This window comes from Rhinopithecus roxellana, chromosome 10 (genome assembly GCF_007565055.1).
Source record: "Rhinopithecus roxellana isolate Shanxi Qingling chromosome 10, ASM756505v1, whole genome shotgun sequence".
NCBI lineage: Eukaryota > Metazoa > Chordata > Mammalia > Primates > Cercopithecidae > Rhinopithecus > Rhinopithecus roxellana.
Genome location: NC_044558.1, coordinates 85,856,781 through 85,873,610, shown reverse-complemented (window position 1 = coordinate 85,873,610; position 16,830 = coordinate 85,856,781). Strand labels below are relative to the sequence as shown.

General features: G+C 43.6%; 1 protein-coding gene across 2 annotated transcripts in view; it reads right to left on the bottom strand.

Moving 5' to 3' along the window:
* Positions 1-16,830, bottom strand: part of CIT (citron rho-interacting serine/threonine kinase) — a 205,349-nt gene that overhangs the window by 149,596 nt on the left and 38,923 nt on the right. For both annotated transcript variants that reach the window (XM_010368276.2, XM_030939374.1), the window contains exons 6-7: positions 4,337-4,479; positions 2,752-2,845 (exon numbers count right to left, since the gene is read on the bottom strand). In XM_010368276.2, coding sequence (XP_010366578.2) covers positions 2,752-2,845; positions 4,337-4,479 — 237 coding nt within the window. The remainder of the gene's footprint in view (positions 1-2,751; positions 2,846-4,336; positions 4,480-16,830) is intronic.

Below are 16,830 nucleotides of genomic sequence, written 5' to 3'. Positions count from 1 at the left end.
AGTGGGTGACCTAAGTCACACAGCAGGTCCTACGGTCACTAGGCCCTGTGTTTACTAACAGAAAATACTCCAAAGCAACGTTCTGAATGAGAAGCTTGAAATAAGACAATGGATAATGGAAAACCGAACAGATCTAAGATTCACAGGTATCCAAAATACGAAGATAATATGTGGGGGTAATAGGGAAGGGACTGATTGATTTGGGGTAAGTAATATATGGTAGTTTCAGTAAATGTGGATTATATTTTATATGGTATACTATGAGTACAGGTAACATTTAGAACCTACTTTAGGCCTACAGACATTTCATTTAAAGGAAATATGTTTAACCCAATACCACTATTAAAAATATCCCCCCAAAAATTATAATTTTATATCCACACTTGACTTGATCTACTGTGCAGATTATTGCTCTTCTATAACAAAAGGGACTTTGTACTTAATGCAAAAAATTCCTTTTTATCTGCTTGTCACGTTCCAACCCTAAAAGCACAAGGGAAAAAAGAGAGGCAATATTCTCAAGTGTGTGGTATTGAGGTTCATGTCTCCTTGACCAAAATAATCAGAGATTGAGCCTTTGTTGCAAATAAACCTGGGAGGCTCCCTACCTGGAGTGAAGGTTGTTACAATTATAACTGAAAAGGGCAGTTTGAAGCACTGAAAAATACAAACTAGGAACCCTGTCTCTCCATCAAAAGCTCTGAAGAGAATGACCCCAGACACAGAGATAGGGTCTTATTCTTAATTCCTATTTATTTACCAAGCAGTAACTTTGGATCTTGATTAGTTTTCTGAACAGGTTTTCTTACTGCAAACGCATATTCCTGTCTAATTAATTAGCTTTCTGATGCTTCTCAACCTACTGCAGGCATGATCAACTAAGGGTTCTCAAATCCCACTTCCCCCAATCATCCCATCCCAGGCACATCTGGCAATGTCTAGAGACATCTTTGGTTATCTCAACTGGAGGAGAGGGTGCTAATGGCATCTAGGAGGAAGGGGTCAGGGAGGCAGCTCAATATCTTTATACAGGGCAGCCCCCACAACAAAGAATTATTCAGATCAAAATGTCAGTAGTGCTGAGGTTACATTGTCAATGTACCTATGCTTCAATTTATTTCTAAATTCATGATTTTTTTTAATTTCACGAATGCAGCATATAAATTTGTTTTAAGACAGGGTCTTGTTCTGTCACCCAGGCTGGAATGCAGTGGTGCAAACATGGCTCGTTGCAGCCTCAACCTCGTGGGCTCCAGTGATCCTCCTGTCTTGGCCTCCCATGTGGCGGGGCCACAAGCACGTACCACCACGTCTGGCTAATTTTTTAATTTTTTGTAGAAACTAGGTCTCATTTTGTTGCCCAGGCTGGTCTCAAACTCAAGTAATCCTCCCGCCTCGACCTCCCAACGTGCTGGGATTACAAGTGTGAGGCACTGTACCGGCCCATATAAATTTTTTAATCCTAAGTGATAAAACTTTGCATTATTTTAACTTTTTTTCTGTGTTTTATTCCACTAAGATTAATACCTAAGTTTTCATGCCTGTTTCTAAATTGTACATAATTTTTAAAACATAAAACGCTTTGTAGTTATAGCAATATAATCTAATTTTTAATGTAATGATCAAGTGAACAGATTACAAGAAAATAACCTGAAATAAAGAATAGTGCTGAGGTTGAGAAACTCTGACATTGGACAACATGGGGAACTTATTTTTCCAAGAGCCTGAACACCAAGAAAATTCTCTCAAGTAGGTCTCAGGTCTGCAGAACACACAGGCCACATGCTAGAAAGCAAAAAGTTCATGCAACTCCAAGCCTTTTCTTAACATCAACCTAATAATAACCACCTTTCTGAAAGCAGTTTAAGAAAAAAAGAAAATTTTACATATTGTCCTTTATATAAAGGATTTAACTCTCAGACTTGAGGGGCATTTTGAAGAGCAGCTTCTCTAACCTCTTAAATTGTGCATTTTAACTAGCATCAGTTTTTTGTAGAGAAAGTATAAAAGATCAAGTTCCCAAGGATTTGTCTAGGTCACCAAGTGGTTCAGTTGTAAAATCAGTCTTAAAACCTAAGTCGATTTTCTCTTAGACCTATCCTTTTTTGCAAAGTTGACTTCAAAATTCATATTTTAGTACATACCAACTTTATTAGAAGATTTTTAAACTCTAATCTTTTTTTACTTTGTCATCTTTTTCCTAAAGTATTCTCGCTCTTGATCTCAGTAGCTACCCTCCTGCCGTCCTACTTAGCATGTGGAATAGAGCGCAATTTCTACCAAAGATCCAAGACTTAAAAATGACATTTTGAGCACTTGGTTCTTAACACTTGAGGATATTTGGTTCAAATACTCCAGTGATTAATTTCAATTTTGCTGCATAGGAAATAGAGGATTTGACATACAGGAGTTTCCATTTCATGAAAATATTTTAAAGTAAAAAAGATAACATAACAGAAGACAGTCTGTAACAGGCAAGGAAAATGAAGGGAGAAACAAAATAAGCATTTTCCTTTATTTCTAACCAAACTATAAGAATGCTCCTAAAAATGTCCTGTAGGGTATTAATAGGCACTATAAATGAAAAGGTGCCACCGTCTGGGAAATAGTTCTGTGTCCCCATTCCGACCCCCATACACTGCCAAAGGTGAACGTTGTTCACCATTTTATCCCAACACTTCCCAAACTTAGGAGGACCAAGAATACTTTTTAGTATTAACTCTATTAAGCTATCTTATTCCATTTTGTTACCATCTTGTTTGAATTCATTTTTGCAGCGGATCCAAAATCCACCAGCTTGATGTGTCCTGTGCGGTCAATGAGAATGTTCTCGGGCTTGATGTCTCTGTAAGAAAATCAGGACCATGAATTGCCTCCTCCATCCCAATCAGCAAGCAACTGCTAACCTAGAATTTCAATTGAGCCAAAAATCTTTGTTTATGTATTCTGCTATATAGACCTCCTCTATTGACGGACATAAACGATTAGCATACATTTTGCGAAACAAAGTTAACCAAAAGGCAAGGAGAGAGAGAGGGAGGGAGGGAGGGAGGGGGAGAGGAAGAATAGGAGGGAAAGAAAAGAGAAATGAAACACATATTACTCAATGGATTATTTCTCCTTGAGACACACATTTTACATTAGGAAAACTAAGGCCAAAAGGAGCTATGAAATTTTCCCAAGGTCATGTAGCTAGCCAATGGAAAAGCTGAGACTCTATCTCAGATTTTGTGATTCCTGGCCTAACAATCATTGTATTCCCACAACATTCTCAAATGTACACAAAACATCAGATGAGTGAAGACATGAAGAACCACTTATCAACTGAAGATTCTGTAAACCAGGCGCGGTGGCTCATGCCTCTAATCCCAGCACTTTGGGAGGCTGAGGTGGGTGGATCACGAGGTCAGGTGATTGAGACCATCCTGACCAACATGGTGAAACTCTGTCTCTACTAAAAATACAAAAATTAGCTGGGCATGGCAGCGCGTGCCCGTAATCCCAGCTACTTGGGAGGCTGACACAGAAGAATCACTTGAACCCAGGAGGCAGAGGTTGCAGTGAGCCGAGATGGCGCCATTGCACTCCAGCCTGGCAACAGAGCTAGACTCCATCTCAAAAAAAAAAAAAATCTTTGTAAATTCTAAAGTGCAGAGTTACAGAAGTACAGCTCCATGGTCTTACACTACTGTGTGGTATGACATTTCCTTCTGCAAACCAAATTCAGTTCTTCTATCATATAATCCAAATAACCCATGCAAGACTTCCCAGTCTTACTTAGCTACATTACCAGATCTTACTAGCAAACCTGAGCACATTACAATTCTAGATCTATTGCACTGCTGGATGGGCAAGCTGAAATGTCCTCCATTTTGGAAAGTCTGCTTTCAGCCAGTTATTGGTAGAGTGGCTAAAAACTGGATGGAGCGTTATCTTGATCCTGAAATCATTCATCCACTCATTTCCATGCAGGAACTCTTATGCAACACAGAAAAATCCTCAGCATAAAAATGCTACCAGAGGCCAGGCGCGGTGGCTCACGCCTGTAATCCCAGCACTTTGGGAGGTCGAGACGGGCGGATCACGAGGTCAGGAGATCGAGACCATCCTGGCTAACACGGTGAAACCCCGTCTCTACTAAAAATACAAAAACTAGCCGGGCGCGGTGGCGGGTACCTGTAGTCCCAGCTACACAGGAGGCTGAGGCAGGAGAATGGCGTGAACCCGAGAGGCGGAGCTTGCAGTGAGTGGAGATTGCGCCACTGCACTCCAGCCTGGGTGACGGAGCGAGACTCCGTCTCAAGAAAAAAAAAGGTGCTACCAGAGTGTCACTTACCGATGCACATATCCCATCTGATGAACACTGTGAACAGCCAAAATCAGTTCAGCTAGGTAAAACTGAATCAGATTTTCATCTAACTGGTCCTCATATCTATTCAAAAGTGACAGCAAGTCCCCTCCAGGCTGATATTCCATGACCTGTATAGAATGCCAAAGTTATTAATTATTCACACACCCAAAAATAGGGAATGCCTCAATTAGATCCTCAAATATCACCTGACGTGTTACAATAACAAGGTCTCCACAAAACAAAGAAGATGTGTAAGGCATACTGTAAGTCACGTAGGATGAAGTCCCTGCCCTAAGAAAATTACATCTGTTACCCAGGGGAATCAATATAATGAAAGACTAGGCCCAGACACCATGCACAGTGTTTGCAAGGCAAGCTTGAAAAGTTGAATTAAATCCACCCACTTCCCCACCCACAAGTTGACACCCCAGACATTCCCTAGGATTAGGTACAGTGTAGACGGATATTCCTAGAGGGCAACCACTCTCTTATATCCTTTCTGTATTCCTCAGCACCCAGCAGAATTCAGAAGGCTTGCAATAAATGTGACACAATCTTTTCCTTTTATAGTCAGTGTGGAAGGCAACTGACAGACTCTATTCAAAATTTAAATGTGAAAATATCCCCTTTGACCTAGTAATTCCACTTCTAACAATTTACTTTACAGGTACTTACAATAGTTTGCAGATAAATAGAAAGATAAATAGATTCTTTGCAGTATTGTTTGTAACAGGAGAAAAAGCCATGGAAATCATTCAGCTATCCATCAAAGACAGGCTAAAATATGACATATGTAAACAATGGGATAAGACGAAGATATTAAAAACAAATGGATTCCATTTATTCATACTGCCATGGAAAATTGTCCATGACAATATAAAGTGAACTCCTATAAAGAATAAAGTATAACCCTTTTTTTGTAATAAATAAGGAATTATTACATATGTTTATACATACACAGGAAAAAAATCTTGAAGAAGAATATTAAGCCTCAAGTAAAATATTTGATTAGCAAAAGAAAACTCCTCTACCCCAAGGAACTGAAATCCTTTCTCCTTTTGATAATAAACAGTTGTGATATTCCTGAGTCCCCAGGTGGCTATAAGGCCAGTTAGCCTGGGTGGCTTCAGCCTCCTGCTGATGACTTCACCTCTCTGCCTTTCAGTTTCATCCTCTCCAAAGCAGGGGTAAGACTAATCCCCTTGCAGCACTGTGTGAGGATTAAGTAAGACAAGGTCCTCTGAGGGCCTGGCACAGTGCCTGGCACCAACATGAAGTCTTCACCTACCATTCAATTCCCATCCTTCCCCCCTACTTTACTGCATGATCCTTTCTGCTCTGGCCAGCAAAAAGAACCCGTTTAGACAATCGCCGTAGCCATGTTAACCCTTATTGAGTTCTCCTGTCCTTTGCCCTGATTTCCCATTTTATTAGCCATGCTATAAATGTCTTGGAAGTTGTCTCATATGCTTTCTGGGAAAAGGCAAGATCTGAATATACTTCTTAAAAAAACACTAAATCTCACAAACTACTGCATTCCAAAAGCCAACTCGGGGATGTGAATTCTCACCATCATCCTCCAAACTCCTGCTTGCTTTTAGTCCAGAATTAGAAGAAATCTCTAGACAAGTCAGAAGTAGAGCATCTGCACAGAGCCCCAAAGGCCTCAGGCTGGTCCAGTAAAATCTCCAGCAAGTGCGTCCAGCACCAAGGCAACCCCAAACCAGAGACCCCTGGAGAAGCCAGTGACTCGCGCATCCTCCCCAAGGGCTCCTTATAACCTGGGAGTCTACTCCATTCACATGGTGTCTGACAACAGCAGACATTAAGCCAGACACCGGACAATTGCATTTGAAGAGTAAGGTTCCATTTGCACAACAATTGCTGAAAAAATTTTGATTTATGGGCTGGGCACAGTGGCTCATGCCTGTAATCCCAGCACTTTGGGAGGCCGAGGCAGGCAGATTACGAGGTCAAGAGACCGAGACCACCCTGGCCAACATGGTGAAACCCCGTCTTTACTAAAAATAGAAAAATTAGCTGGGCATGGTAGTGCATGCCTGTAGTCCCAGCTACTCGGGAGGCTGAGGCAGGAGAGTCGCTTGAACCCAGGAGGCAGAGGTTGCAGTGAGCTGAGATCACACCACTGCAATCCAGCCTGGCGACAGAGTGAGACTCCGTCTTAAAAAAAAAAAATTATATATATATATGATTTATGAACAAGAGGAACACTTAGAAGGGGCAGCACCTCACATACACACTTTCTTTCCCCCAAGTTCCTAGCAGACATTAGTTACTCACCCCAGTCCTCGAGGAGCCCACGGGAGCCACCTGGCTGCCTTTAGCTCACCCACTCATCCCAACCTGGTTCTCCACAGGCCCTGGGTATGTGGGTGAATGCTAATTTATATGTCTGTTTTAAATATATATTGCCATTAAAAAGGTCTTAAATATCCAAAAAAAGAAAAAGGAAAGAAATTCACAGATAATAACAGAAGTACTTATACTTTTAGTACTGAAATGTCTTAAAATAACAACAATGCATATTTATGACGACACGCCACAGTTATAAATTTCCTATGGCTGTATTAAAGATGTGAAAAAAACAGTATGGCTTGTGAGTTTAAGGCTGAGAAAGTCATATGCATAGCAGAGCAGCCACCGGCAACTCTTAAGAACTGACAAACTGAACACAACTTAGTAGTTGGCAGCTACTCCTGACATTCTATTTGCAGTGACCAGTAAAATAGTTCAGAAAACAAGAGCCAGCTCATAAAGAGGCAGAAAGACATGTATTCTTTGCTTCTATTCAGAAGATCCAACTTCCTGACTGAAAATCCCCTCCCAAATCAGATCAGTCTAAGAGTGGAACAACTTTCCATTTCTTCAAAACCAGGGTTGATTGAGAAAACAAGCAACAAAAATTACCACAGCTGCTACACAGCATGCATCACAACATGAGGCCAAAACAGACACACTCAATGACAAACCTCTAAATAGACCGGGTCCTTATCAAAGATGCTAATCAAACTTGACCCACCATTCCAGGCGACCACACCAAAAATTCCAACAGTACACCATTAGGAAAATGTAGTTCAGGCATTTACTGAGTCAATGTGGCTATCCCAAGATGTTACCCATATCCCAAACTATACTACTGGGTATAGCTGCTCATTCTAGTATGAATGGAGCCCACGGGGAAGATGGCTTGTGTGTGGCCAACCAAGGCTTATTCAATCATCATGCTATTAGAGCTTAAAGATACAATACAGACCCAGGACTTCAGTGCTTTCAGAAAATACATTTGGATTGTTAAAATGGTACCAAGAGGTTTCAAAAGCATCATCTAAAGGAACAAACTAGGCATCTTCAAGTCTTCTTACCAAGTGACTTGCTGTGAACCAAAGACCAGGGTCAGCAGAAAATGATGAGGAAGTTAAGGACAAAGTCGCCACCCAGGTTGTGACCGAGAGTCCATTCACAGCATCTGGTTTTGTCCAAAAATGTAACTCTGTCCCTGACTTTTACTATTCAGAGATGCTCAGTAAGGCACTGATCCTAAAAACCAGGATAGCCTTGGCTTCTACCCCAAGACAACTATAGGTCCTCTAGGTTAGAACTTCCCAAGCCTGATTGTCCATCAGAATCACCAGAAGTGCTTCTTGAAAATAAGACAAGCCAGGCATGATGGCTCAGGCCTATCCTAGCCCTTTGGGAGACTGAGGCAGTAGAATCACTTGAGGTCAGGATTTTTGAGACCAGCTTGGGCAATAAAGAGAGACCCCACCTCTAATAAAAACAAAAAATTTAAAAGAAAATAAGATAGACTCATCTAAATCAATATTTGAGTGCCTATCATGTGCCAGCCACTATTCTAGATACTAGGGAAACAGCAGTGAATAAAGCAGAAAAAATCTCCACCTCCATGCAGCTGACGTTCTGGTATAATGAAAAAGAGTTTTGTTGCCGGGCGCGGTGGCTCAAGCCTGTAATCCCAGCACTTTGGGAGGCCGAGACGGGCGGATCACGAGGTCAGGAGATCAAGACCATCCTGGCTAACATGGTGAAACCCCGTCTCTACTAAAAATACAAAAAACTAGCCGGGCGACCTGGCGGGCGCCTGTAGTCCCAGCTACTCGGGAGGCTGAGGCAGGAGAATGGCGTGAACCCGGGAGGCGGAGCTTGCAGTGAGCTGAGATCCGGCTACTGCACTCCAGCCCGGGCGACAGAGCAAGACTCCGTCTCAAAAAAAAAAAAAAAAAAAAAAAAAAAAAAAAAAAAAAGAAAAAGAGTTTTGTTATTTCTTTTCTTTTTTTTTTTTTTTCTTTTTTTGAGACAAAGTCTCGCGCTGTTGCCTAGGCTGGAGTGCAGTGCCACGATCTCGGCTCACTGCAACCTCTGCCTCCTGGGTTCAAGCAATTCTCCCGCCTCAGCCTCCAGAGTAGGACTACAGGCATGCGCCACCATGCCCGGCTAATTTTTGTATTTTTAGTAGAGATGGGATTTCATCATGTTGGCCAGGCTGGACTCGAACTCCTGACCTCAAGTGATCCACCTGCCTCGGTCTCCCAATGTGCTGGGATTACAGGTGTGAGCCACTGTGCCCGGCAAAAATTTTAAAACGATAATAATAAGCAGTATAGTAAGGTAAAGCGTAGACCTTTCCCATCCCAACTACTTAGGGAGCTTAAAGGATTCCAGGGAATAACCCCAGACTTCATGGATCACACTCCATGGGTAGGAATCTACAGTTTTAAGGAGCTACTGGGGTGATTCAGATGCAGCCAGCCCAGCACTGTGTGACCCACTGCTGAGGAGGCTGTGGAACAAATACGGCTCCCTTCTCCAAGTGAATTAAAAGTTTCTATCGCAGCAATGCCCTTGATGAAACATGGCTTTCATATAGCCATCACCTCTGCTGCTTATATTTTTTTCAGTGACTACCTGGAGCCTTTCTGCATATCAAGACAAGATCACTGACAACAAAGGGCTGGAAAATAACCAGTCCATCAGCGCTGAAGCCAATGATCTTCCCTCCTTGCAAGGACTGGAGATGTCTCCTGCACACACAATGAGCAGCTGCAGGTCACCCAAATGATGATCACCAAGGCATAGTAATCAAAGGCTGCGGGCACAGGAGGAGGAAAGAATCCTGGAGTGAAACAGCCCAAAACAATGTGGCAACCCTGCTGATGGCAGAGAAAGCACAGCAGCTGACAGACGAGCCTAGCTTGGAGCTATAATGGACTTGCTCTTTTAAAGCAAAGACTTTCAGGCCAACAGAGACAGACCCTTCTGATGGCAGCAGCTGCAGATGCTAATTAAAGGGCAAATCTCACATGTGTTCAGTTTGGAAGTAGCGGCTGCTTCTCTGTTGGTGTTTGCATCCATACCCCAGTACTAGGAAGGCAATTTCCAACCATTGTGTTGCATTTGAAACAAAGGACAAATGTATGTGTGCACGTGTGCACACACACATATGCAATGCACCCACGTGCATGCTTGCATATGTGGGGATGGGGTGAATATTGAACAGTTCTTTAGTACTCTATTCCAATTCACATAGGGCATTAGAGGCATGCTGTGCTAGCCACCTCTTAGAAATGTCTCCTTGAAATGCTTGCATGCTCAGCACAACTGAAAGTGCCATGAAAATGTAATGGTGCTGGCGGCATCATTATCCGCTCTGCCCAATGTTCCTGATCTTTGGCATGAGGGAGGAGAGAAGGGGTCCTCAAAGCAGAGTGGCCTCTGAGCAGAGTGGCCCCGATATTATTCTTCTTTAGAATAAAAACTCTGTTATTTTCTTCTTGGTCAAAGTGACCAAGAGAAAAAGAGAGAAGGCCCTTTATCTTAGAAAACATGAAACCCAGCCTGATTCATCCATCTATGAAAAAAATCCTCATTGAATACTGGATCATCCAAAGTCTTGCCAAGAAACAGACAGGACACGCAAACCAGGGAATTGAGGACATTCATTAGGGAAGGGGCTATTTACAAAGGTTCGGGTTATGAGAAGAAAAATAAATTTGGGATGATGAAGCACCCCAGGGCTAGCAACAGAAGGGGACCAGATACCACGCCTGGGCCTGAAAGAGCAAGGACAGGGATTTTGGATGTGCACACGATTATTGGAGGGGCAAAAGGAAGAAGCTATAATCAGAAACTAACTATAGCTACAGTTATAGGACAATGGTTCTCAAAATGAGGTCCCCACACCAGCAGCAGCATTACTTGGAAACTAGCTAGAAATGCAAAGTCTTGGCCAAGTGCAGTGGCTCATGCCTGGAATGCCGGCATTTTGGGAGGCTGAAGCAGGAGGATCGCTTCAGCCCAGGAATTCAAGACCAGCCTGAGCAACACAGGGAGACCCCATCTCTACAAAAAATTAAAAAGGTAGCTGGGCATGGTAGTGTATGCCTGTAGTCCCAGCTACTCAGGAGGGTGAGGTAGGAGGATGGCTTGAGCCCAGGAGTTTGAGACTACAGTGAGCTATGATCGTGCCACTGCATTCCAGCTTGGATTACACAATAAGACTCTATCTCGAAAACAGAAGAAGAAATGCAAATTATTGGGCCCCACCCCAGACCTACGGAATCAGAAACTCTGGGGATAAGGCCAAGCAAGCTGGGACAACATAATTAAATTGTGGCTCCTAAAATGGTAAAAGTGTAAATGCACTCACTTGAAACATGCCTCAAAACACCAGAATAAAAATTTTTTTTTTTAATTTTGAAAAAAACTATTTCAAAGGCACAGAAAACTCAAAGAACATCCCAAAGGCAACAATACACTCAGCAATTGAAGTCAATAAGAGGAATTAATATCTCATTTCACCAATAAGAAAATTGAAGCCGAAAAGGCCAGTTACTCTGGAGAGACCAAACAAGGAATGGTAATAAAACAAGAACCAATATTCTAAGTCACAGCCTCATTCTGATGGGCAGCTGGCTTCCAAACCCTGGCTTCAGAAGCAGTAGCATGTGAACAGGCCTGGTGAGTTTTGAGACATGCCTGAAAAATCAGATAATCTTAGCTGAGAGATCAAAACAGCACATGTCTCACTGTCAAAACTATCATAAGCTGCCACATTTCACTAAAGTAAACAATGAAGTTGTGTTCATTAACTCCCTCCAGATTCCCAATGACAGCATAGGCTGCTATTCATGAAAGCCTAGAAACAGCCCACTTTCAAATTGTTCCTACATAGGAAACAAACGCTGCCCATAAAATTGCACAGGTGTGGGTTGAAAGCAAGATAACAAATATAAAGAACTCATCCCAAGCAGGGCATCCCAGTAGCAGTGGTTTCGGATCCAGAAGTATAATGCCTTGAGTAAGAATATGGAAGGTGAAACCACAGGCCTGGCTTCAAAGTTCAGCTGTACCTTGTATCACCTATAAAAGCAGCTGTTTATTTTGCTTTTTTTTTTTTTTGAGATGGAGTCTCACTCTGTCGCCCAGGCTGGAGTGCAGTGGCACCATCTTGGCTCACTGTAACCTCTGCCTTCCAGGTTCAAGCAATTCTCCTGCCTCAACCCCTGGAGGAGCTCAGATTACAGGTGCCGGCCACCATGCCCGGCTAATTTCTGTATTTTTAGTAGAGACAGGGTTTCACCATGTTGGCCGGGCTGGTCTCAAACTCCTGATCTCAAGTGATCCACTCGCCTCAGCCTCCCAAAGGGCTGAAATTACATGTGTGAGTCACTGTGCCCAGACAAAAGCAGCTGTTTTAGCCTCTGTGACAGACTATTAATTGTGCCCCCCAATCCATCCTTCCCTTATTCCACAGTAATAAGAATTTTAGCTTGACAGAGGTCACACAGCCGACAGTAAATTCCCAGTCTCCTTAGCAGCTAGATGTGCAGTCACATGACTACGTTCTGGCCGAGAAAATGTGAGAGGAAATGATGTGTCCAACTTCCACACCAATCTATGGAGAAAGAATTTGCTTACTCTGAATTTCTTTTATTTATTTATTTATTTTTTTGAGATGGAGTCTCGCTGTGTCGCCCAGGCTGGAGTGCAGTGGCCGGATCTCGGCTCACTGCAAGCTCCGCCTCCCGGGTTTACACCATTCTCCTGCCTCAGCCTCCCGAGTAGCAGGGACTACAGGCGCCCACCACCTCGCCCGGTTAGTTTTTTGTATTTTTAAGTAGAGACGGGGTTTCACCGTGTTAGCCAGGATAGTCTCGATCTCCTGACCTCGTGATCTGCCTGTCTCAGCCTCCCAAAGTGCTGGGATTACAGGCTTGAGCCACCACGCCCGGCGCTTACTCTGAATTTCTGTTCTTTTTTCCTACCAGCCAGCTGGAACAGAGACATGATACGGCCCAACTTCAGCCGTGTAAAAGAAGACAACATCCTAAGGAATGGGGGAGTCACAACATGGAAGGAACCTGGATTCCTGAATTAACACACACAGCAGAGCTGCTCTGCCAGCCTGGGCTGTACATTAGGGTCTCTGATACAGCAGCTAAGTGTGTACCTTAGCTAATATATCTCTACATGCAACTAGGGAAAAACATTTGGAGTGAACATAAGGAAGTCACTGTAAGGTTACAGCACAGAAAAGAATTTCGTGGGTCAATTGCAGGCTCAGAGCAAGGGGAACCTGAAGAAAACCACAGCAGGAAAAACATTAGCGGCCGGGCGTGGTGGCTCAAGCCTGTAATCCCAGCACTTTGGGAGGCCGAGACGGGCGGATCACAAGGTCAGGAGATCGAGACGATCCTGGCTAACATGGTGAAACCCCGTCTCTACTAAAAATACAAAAAAAAAAACTAGCCGGGCGAGGTGGCGGGCGCCTGTAGTCCCAGCTACTAGGAAGGCTGAGGCAGGAGAATGGCGTGAACCCGGGAGGCGGAGCTTGCAGTGAGCTGAGATCTGGCCACTGCACTCCAGCCTGGGTGGCACAGCGAGACTCTGTCTCAAAAAAAAAAAAAAAAAAAAAAAAAAAAAGAAATCTAAAGAAAAACATTAGCACAAAGAATTTAGACAAAACAACACTGGCAGGGTGCAGTGGCTCACGCCTGTAATCTCAGCACTCTGGGAGGCCGAGGCGGGCGGATCATGAGGTCAAGAGTTTGAGAACAGCCTGATCAATATGGTGAAACCCCGTCTCTACTAAAAATACAAAAATTAGCCGGGCATGGTGGCGCACGCCTGTAATCCCAGCTACTTAGGAGGCTGAGGTAGGAGAATCACTTGAACCCAGGAGGTGGAGGCTGCACTGAGCTGAGATCGCACCACTGCACTCCAGCCTGGGTGACACAGCGAGACTCCATCTCAAAAAAAAAAATACTACAAGTGGTGGGATGCAAAACTACGTGTTCTTTGTGAAGACCAGCTCCTTCATGGAAGGACACTGATAAAGCCATCTGTTATGCAGAATTGAACAGATTTCTTCATGAACCAGATCAACAGAGCACTGTTTCCATGAGCCACCTGCAGAATACAGGACTAGCCTTGTTATATAGAACCAGATATTATGACGAAGTTTGTGACAATTTTCTATAGACCAAAAAACAGTAAACCAGACTCACTGGTATGTCACCACAAATGGGAAATGTTTAACCATCAAAATGCAAAAGAACTCAAGTTCAATTTCCTTGCACTGCGTTCCAAATTTTGAAAATCTCACTGAGTCTATCTTGAATTACACACGTTAAAGAAAATAACTCTGCTGAGAATATAATGCAAGTTCTATAATACAGTAAGTAAATTTGAACATACATCAAATTTCTATGAAATTAATCACACATTCATCCAATAAATATTGTTTAAGCATTGATTTGGTAAAGCTCTCCCTTTAAGGATGAAGTCACCTAGTGGGACAGACCAGCACCCACTCATGAAGGAGAAGTACAGGGTGCAATGAGAGTACAGTCAAAAGACGCCATCCCAGAAGTATAGGTTCTAGGAGGGGCTTCTGGAAGAAGTGAAATCTGATCCAACCTAGAAAGAGAAAGAGGAGTTAGCAAGGTGAACAGGGAAAGAGTGAACAGCATGCAAAAAGGTCAGAGGCAAGGTCAAAGAACCAAAGGAAGTTCAGGATGGATGTAAGGTAGAAAGAGAAATAGTAAGTGACGAGGCTGGGGGCAAAGGCAAGAAAGGCCTGGTAAGTCACGTGAAAGAGGGTGGACTTCATCCAGAGGACAGCAGGGAGTCTTGAAGGGTTTCAATAGCAGGATGTCTTGGCTGCAGTATGTGGAAGACCTGGGAGGAGGGCCAGACAGATGGCAGCGAGAATACTTCAGAGGTTATCACAGCAATGCAGGGTAGAGAAGATGGAGGCCTGAAACCCACACAGCAGGGGCAAGACTGGAGAGAAGAGACAGTCAGGAGGGATATACCATAGGAGGCAGAATCCTGTTGTTTTTTTCACTGATTTAAAATGTATCTTCAAAGCCAGGCGTGGTGGCTCACGCCTATAATTCCAGCACTTTGGGAGGTCGAGGCAGGCAGATCACAAGGTCAGGAGTTTGAGACCAGCCTGGTCAACATGGAGAAACCTCGTCTCTACTAAAAAGACAAAAACTAGCCAGGTGTGGTGGTGCACGCCTGTAATCCCAACTACTCAGGAGGCTGAGGCAGGAGAATTGCTTGAACCCAGGAGGCAGAGGTTGCAATGAGCCGAGATTGCGCCACTGCACTCCAGCCTGGGCAGAGCGAGACTCCGTCTCAAAAACAAACAAACAAAAAAAAAAAATTAATGTTCAACTGCCAGGGGAGCATGATATGTAAGTTTCCCCAAACTTCAAATGTTTGTTGATGTAAAAGTGGCCAATAGATAGGATGGAATTTCAGGACTGTACAGTACCAATATAAATCTAGGATCCCTTTATCTTGCAACAGAATAGGCTTCCAGATTCAGAATTTTTCAGATTTCAGAAAAGTAAAGGTAAAGTGGTATATACACTTTTTTTTTTTTTTGAGACAGAGTCTTGCTCTGTCACCCAGGCTGCAGAGCGCTGGCATGATCTTGGCTCACTGCAACCTCCACCTCCTGGGTTCAAGTGATTCTCCTGCCTCAGCCTAAGGAGTAGCTGGGATTACAGGCACCCACTATCACACCTGGCTAATTTATGTATCCTTACTAGAGATGGGGTTTCACCATGTTGGCCAGGCTGGTCTTGAACTCCTGAATTCAGGTTATCCACCCGCCTCGGCCTCCCAAAGTGCTGGAATTACAGCCGTGAGCCACCGTGCCCAGCCATACATACACTTTATATCATGTAACACCCTCAGTAGGGTCTGGGACATCACCTCATAATCAAACACATTCATAATTTTATAGTAAAATGTGAAGTCACACTAAAGGGAATGAATAAAGACTAAAAAGAGCCTTAAGACAGCTTGGATCAAGTTTTGCCAAAAACTGAATTCAAGTCAGATTTTGTTGATAAACAAGTAATAAAAGAACTTGAGGTTATTCAGAACTCTAGGTATTTCAGAATTACAGATAAGGAATGGCAGAGGTATGATCATATCTTAATTTCCAAGCTAAGTTTGTGCTTTTATGTGAAAACTATACCCTTAGCAAGCATTTTACTCTAAAGCAACAAAGTACTTGAGAAGAAAATGGAGACAAGAAAATATTAATAATTACAAAATCCCATCAGTAATACCCAATTGAGCTACAAAAGAAGGGAGCAAAAATGTCATTGACCCAAGTAGCACTGTGCTGAGGCAACCAGAACTCCAAAAAACAGCTGCATTAAGAACCCTACCAGGCTGGGCACGGTGGCTCACACCCATAATCCCAGCACTTTGGGAGGCCGAAGCGAGCGGATGATGAGGTCAGAAGATAGAGACCATTCTGGCTAACACGGTGAAGCTCCGTCGCTACTAAAAATACAAAAAATTAAACGAGTGCGGTGGCGCGCGCCTATCTATAATCCCAGCTACTCCGGAGGCTGAGGCAGAAGAATCACTTGAACCCGGGAGGCGGAGGCTGTGGTGAGCCGAGATCAGGACACTGCACTCCAGCCTTGGTGACAGAGCGAGACTCCGTCTCAAAAAAAAAAAAAAACACTTCCATCTTGCAAGATGGCGGATGGAAAAGCTGAGTAGAAGCTAAGCATGCTGATGCCAGTGGTGAGATCAATGGGGAAGCCCCCTACATCTGAGAGCCTGTCCTAGCATAGAAATCTGCAGACAGTACCAATCCAAGAGGTACTCCAGGAAGACTATGCCCAAGCAGATGTCCACAGCAGTTAAATCCACAATTAAGAAGACAAAGGTGGCTGGGCATGGTGGCTTCATGCTTCCCAAGTGCTCATCCCAGCACTTTGGGAGGCTGAGGCGGGCAGATCACCTGGGGTCGGGAGTTACAAACCAGCCTGGCCAACATGATGAAACTCTGTCTCTACTAAAAATGCAAAAAGTAGCCAGACATGGTCGTGGGCACCTGAAAATCCCAGCTCCTCAGGAGGCTGAAGCAGAAGAATTGCTTGAACCTAGAAGGTGGAGGCTAC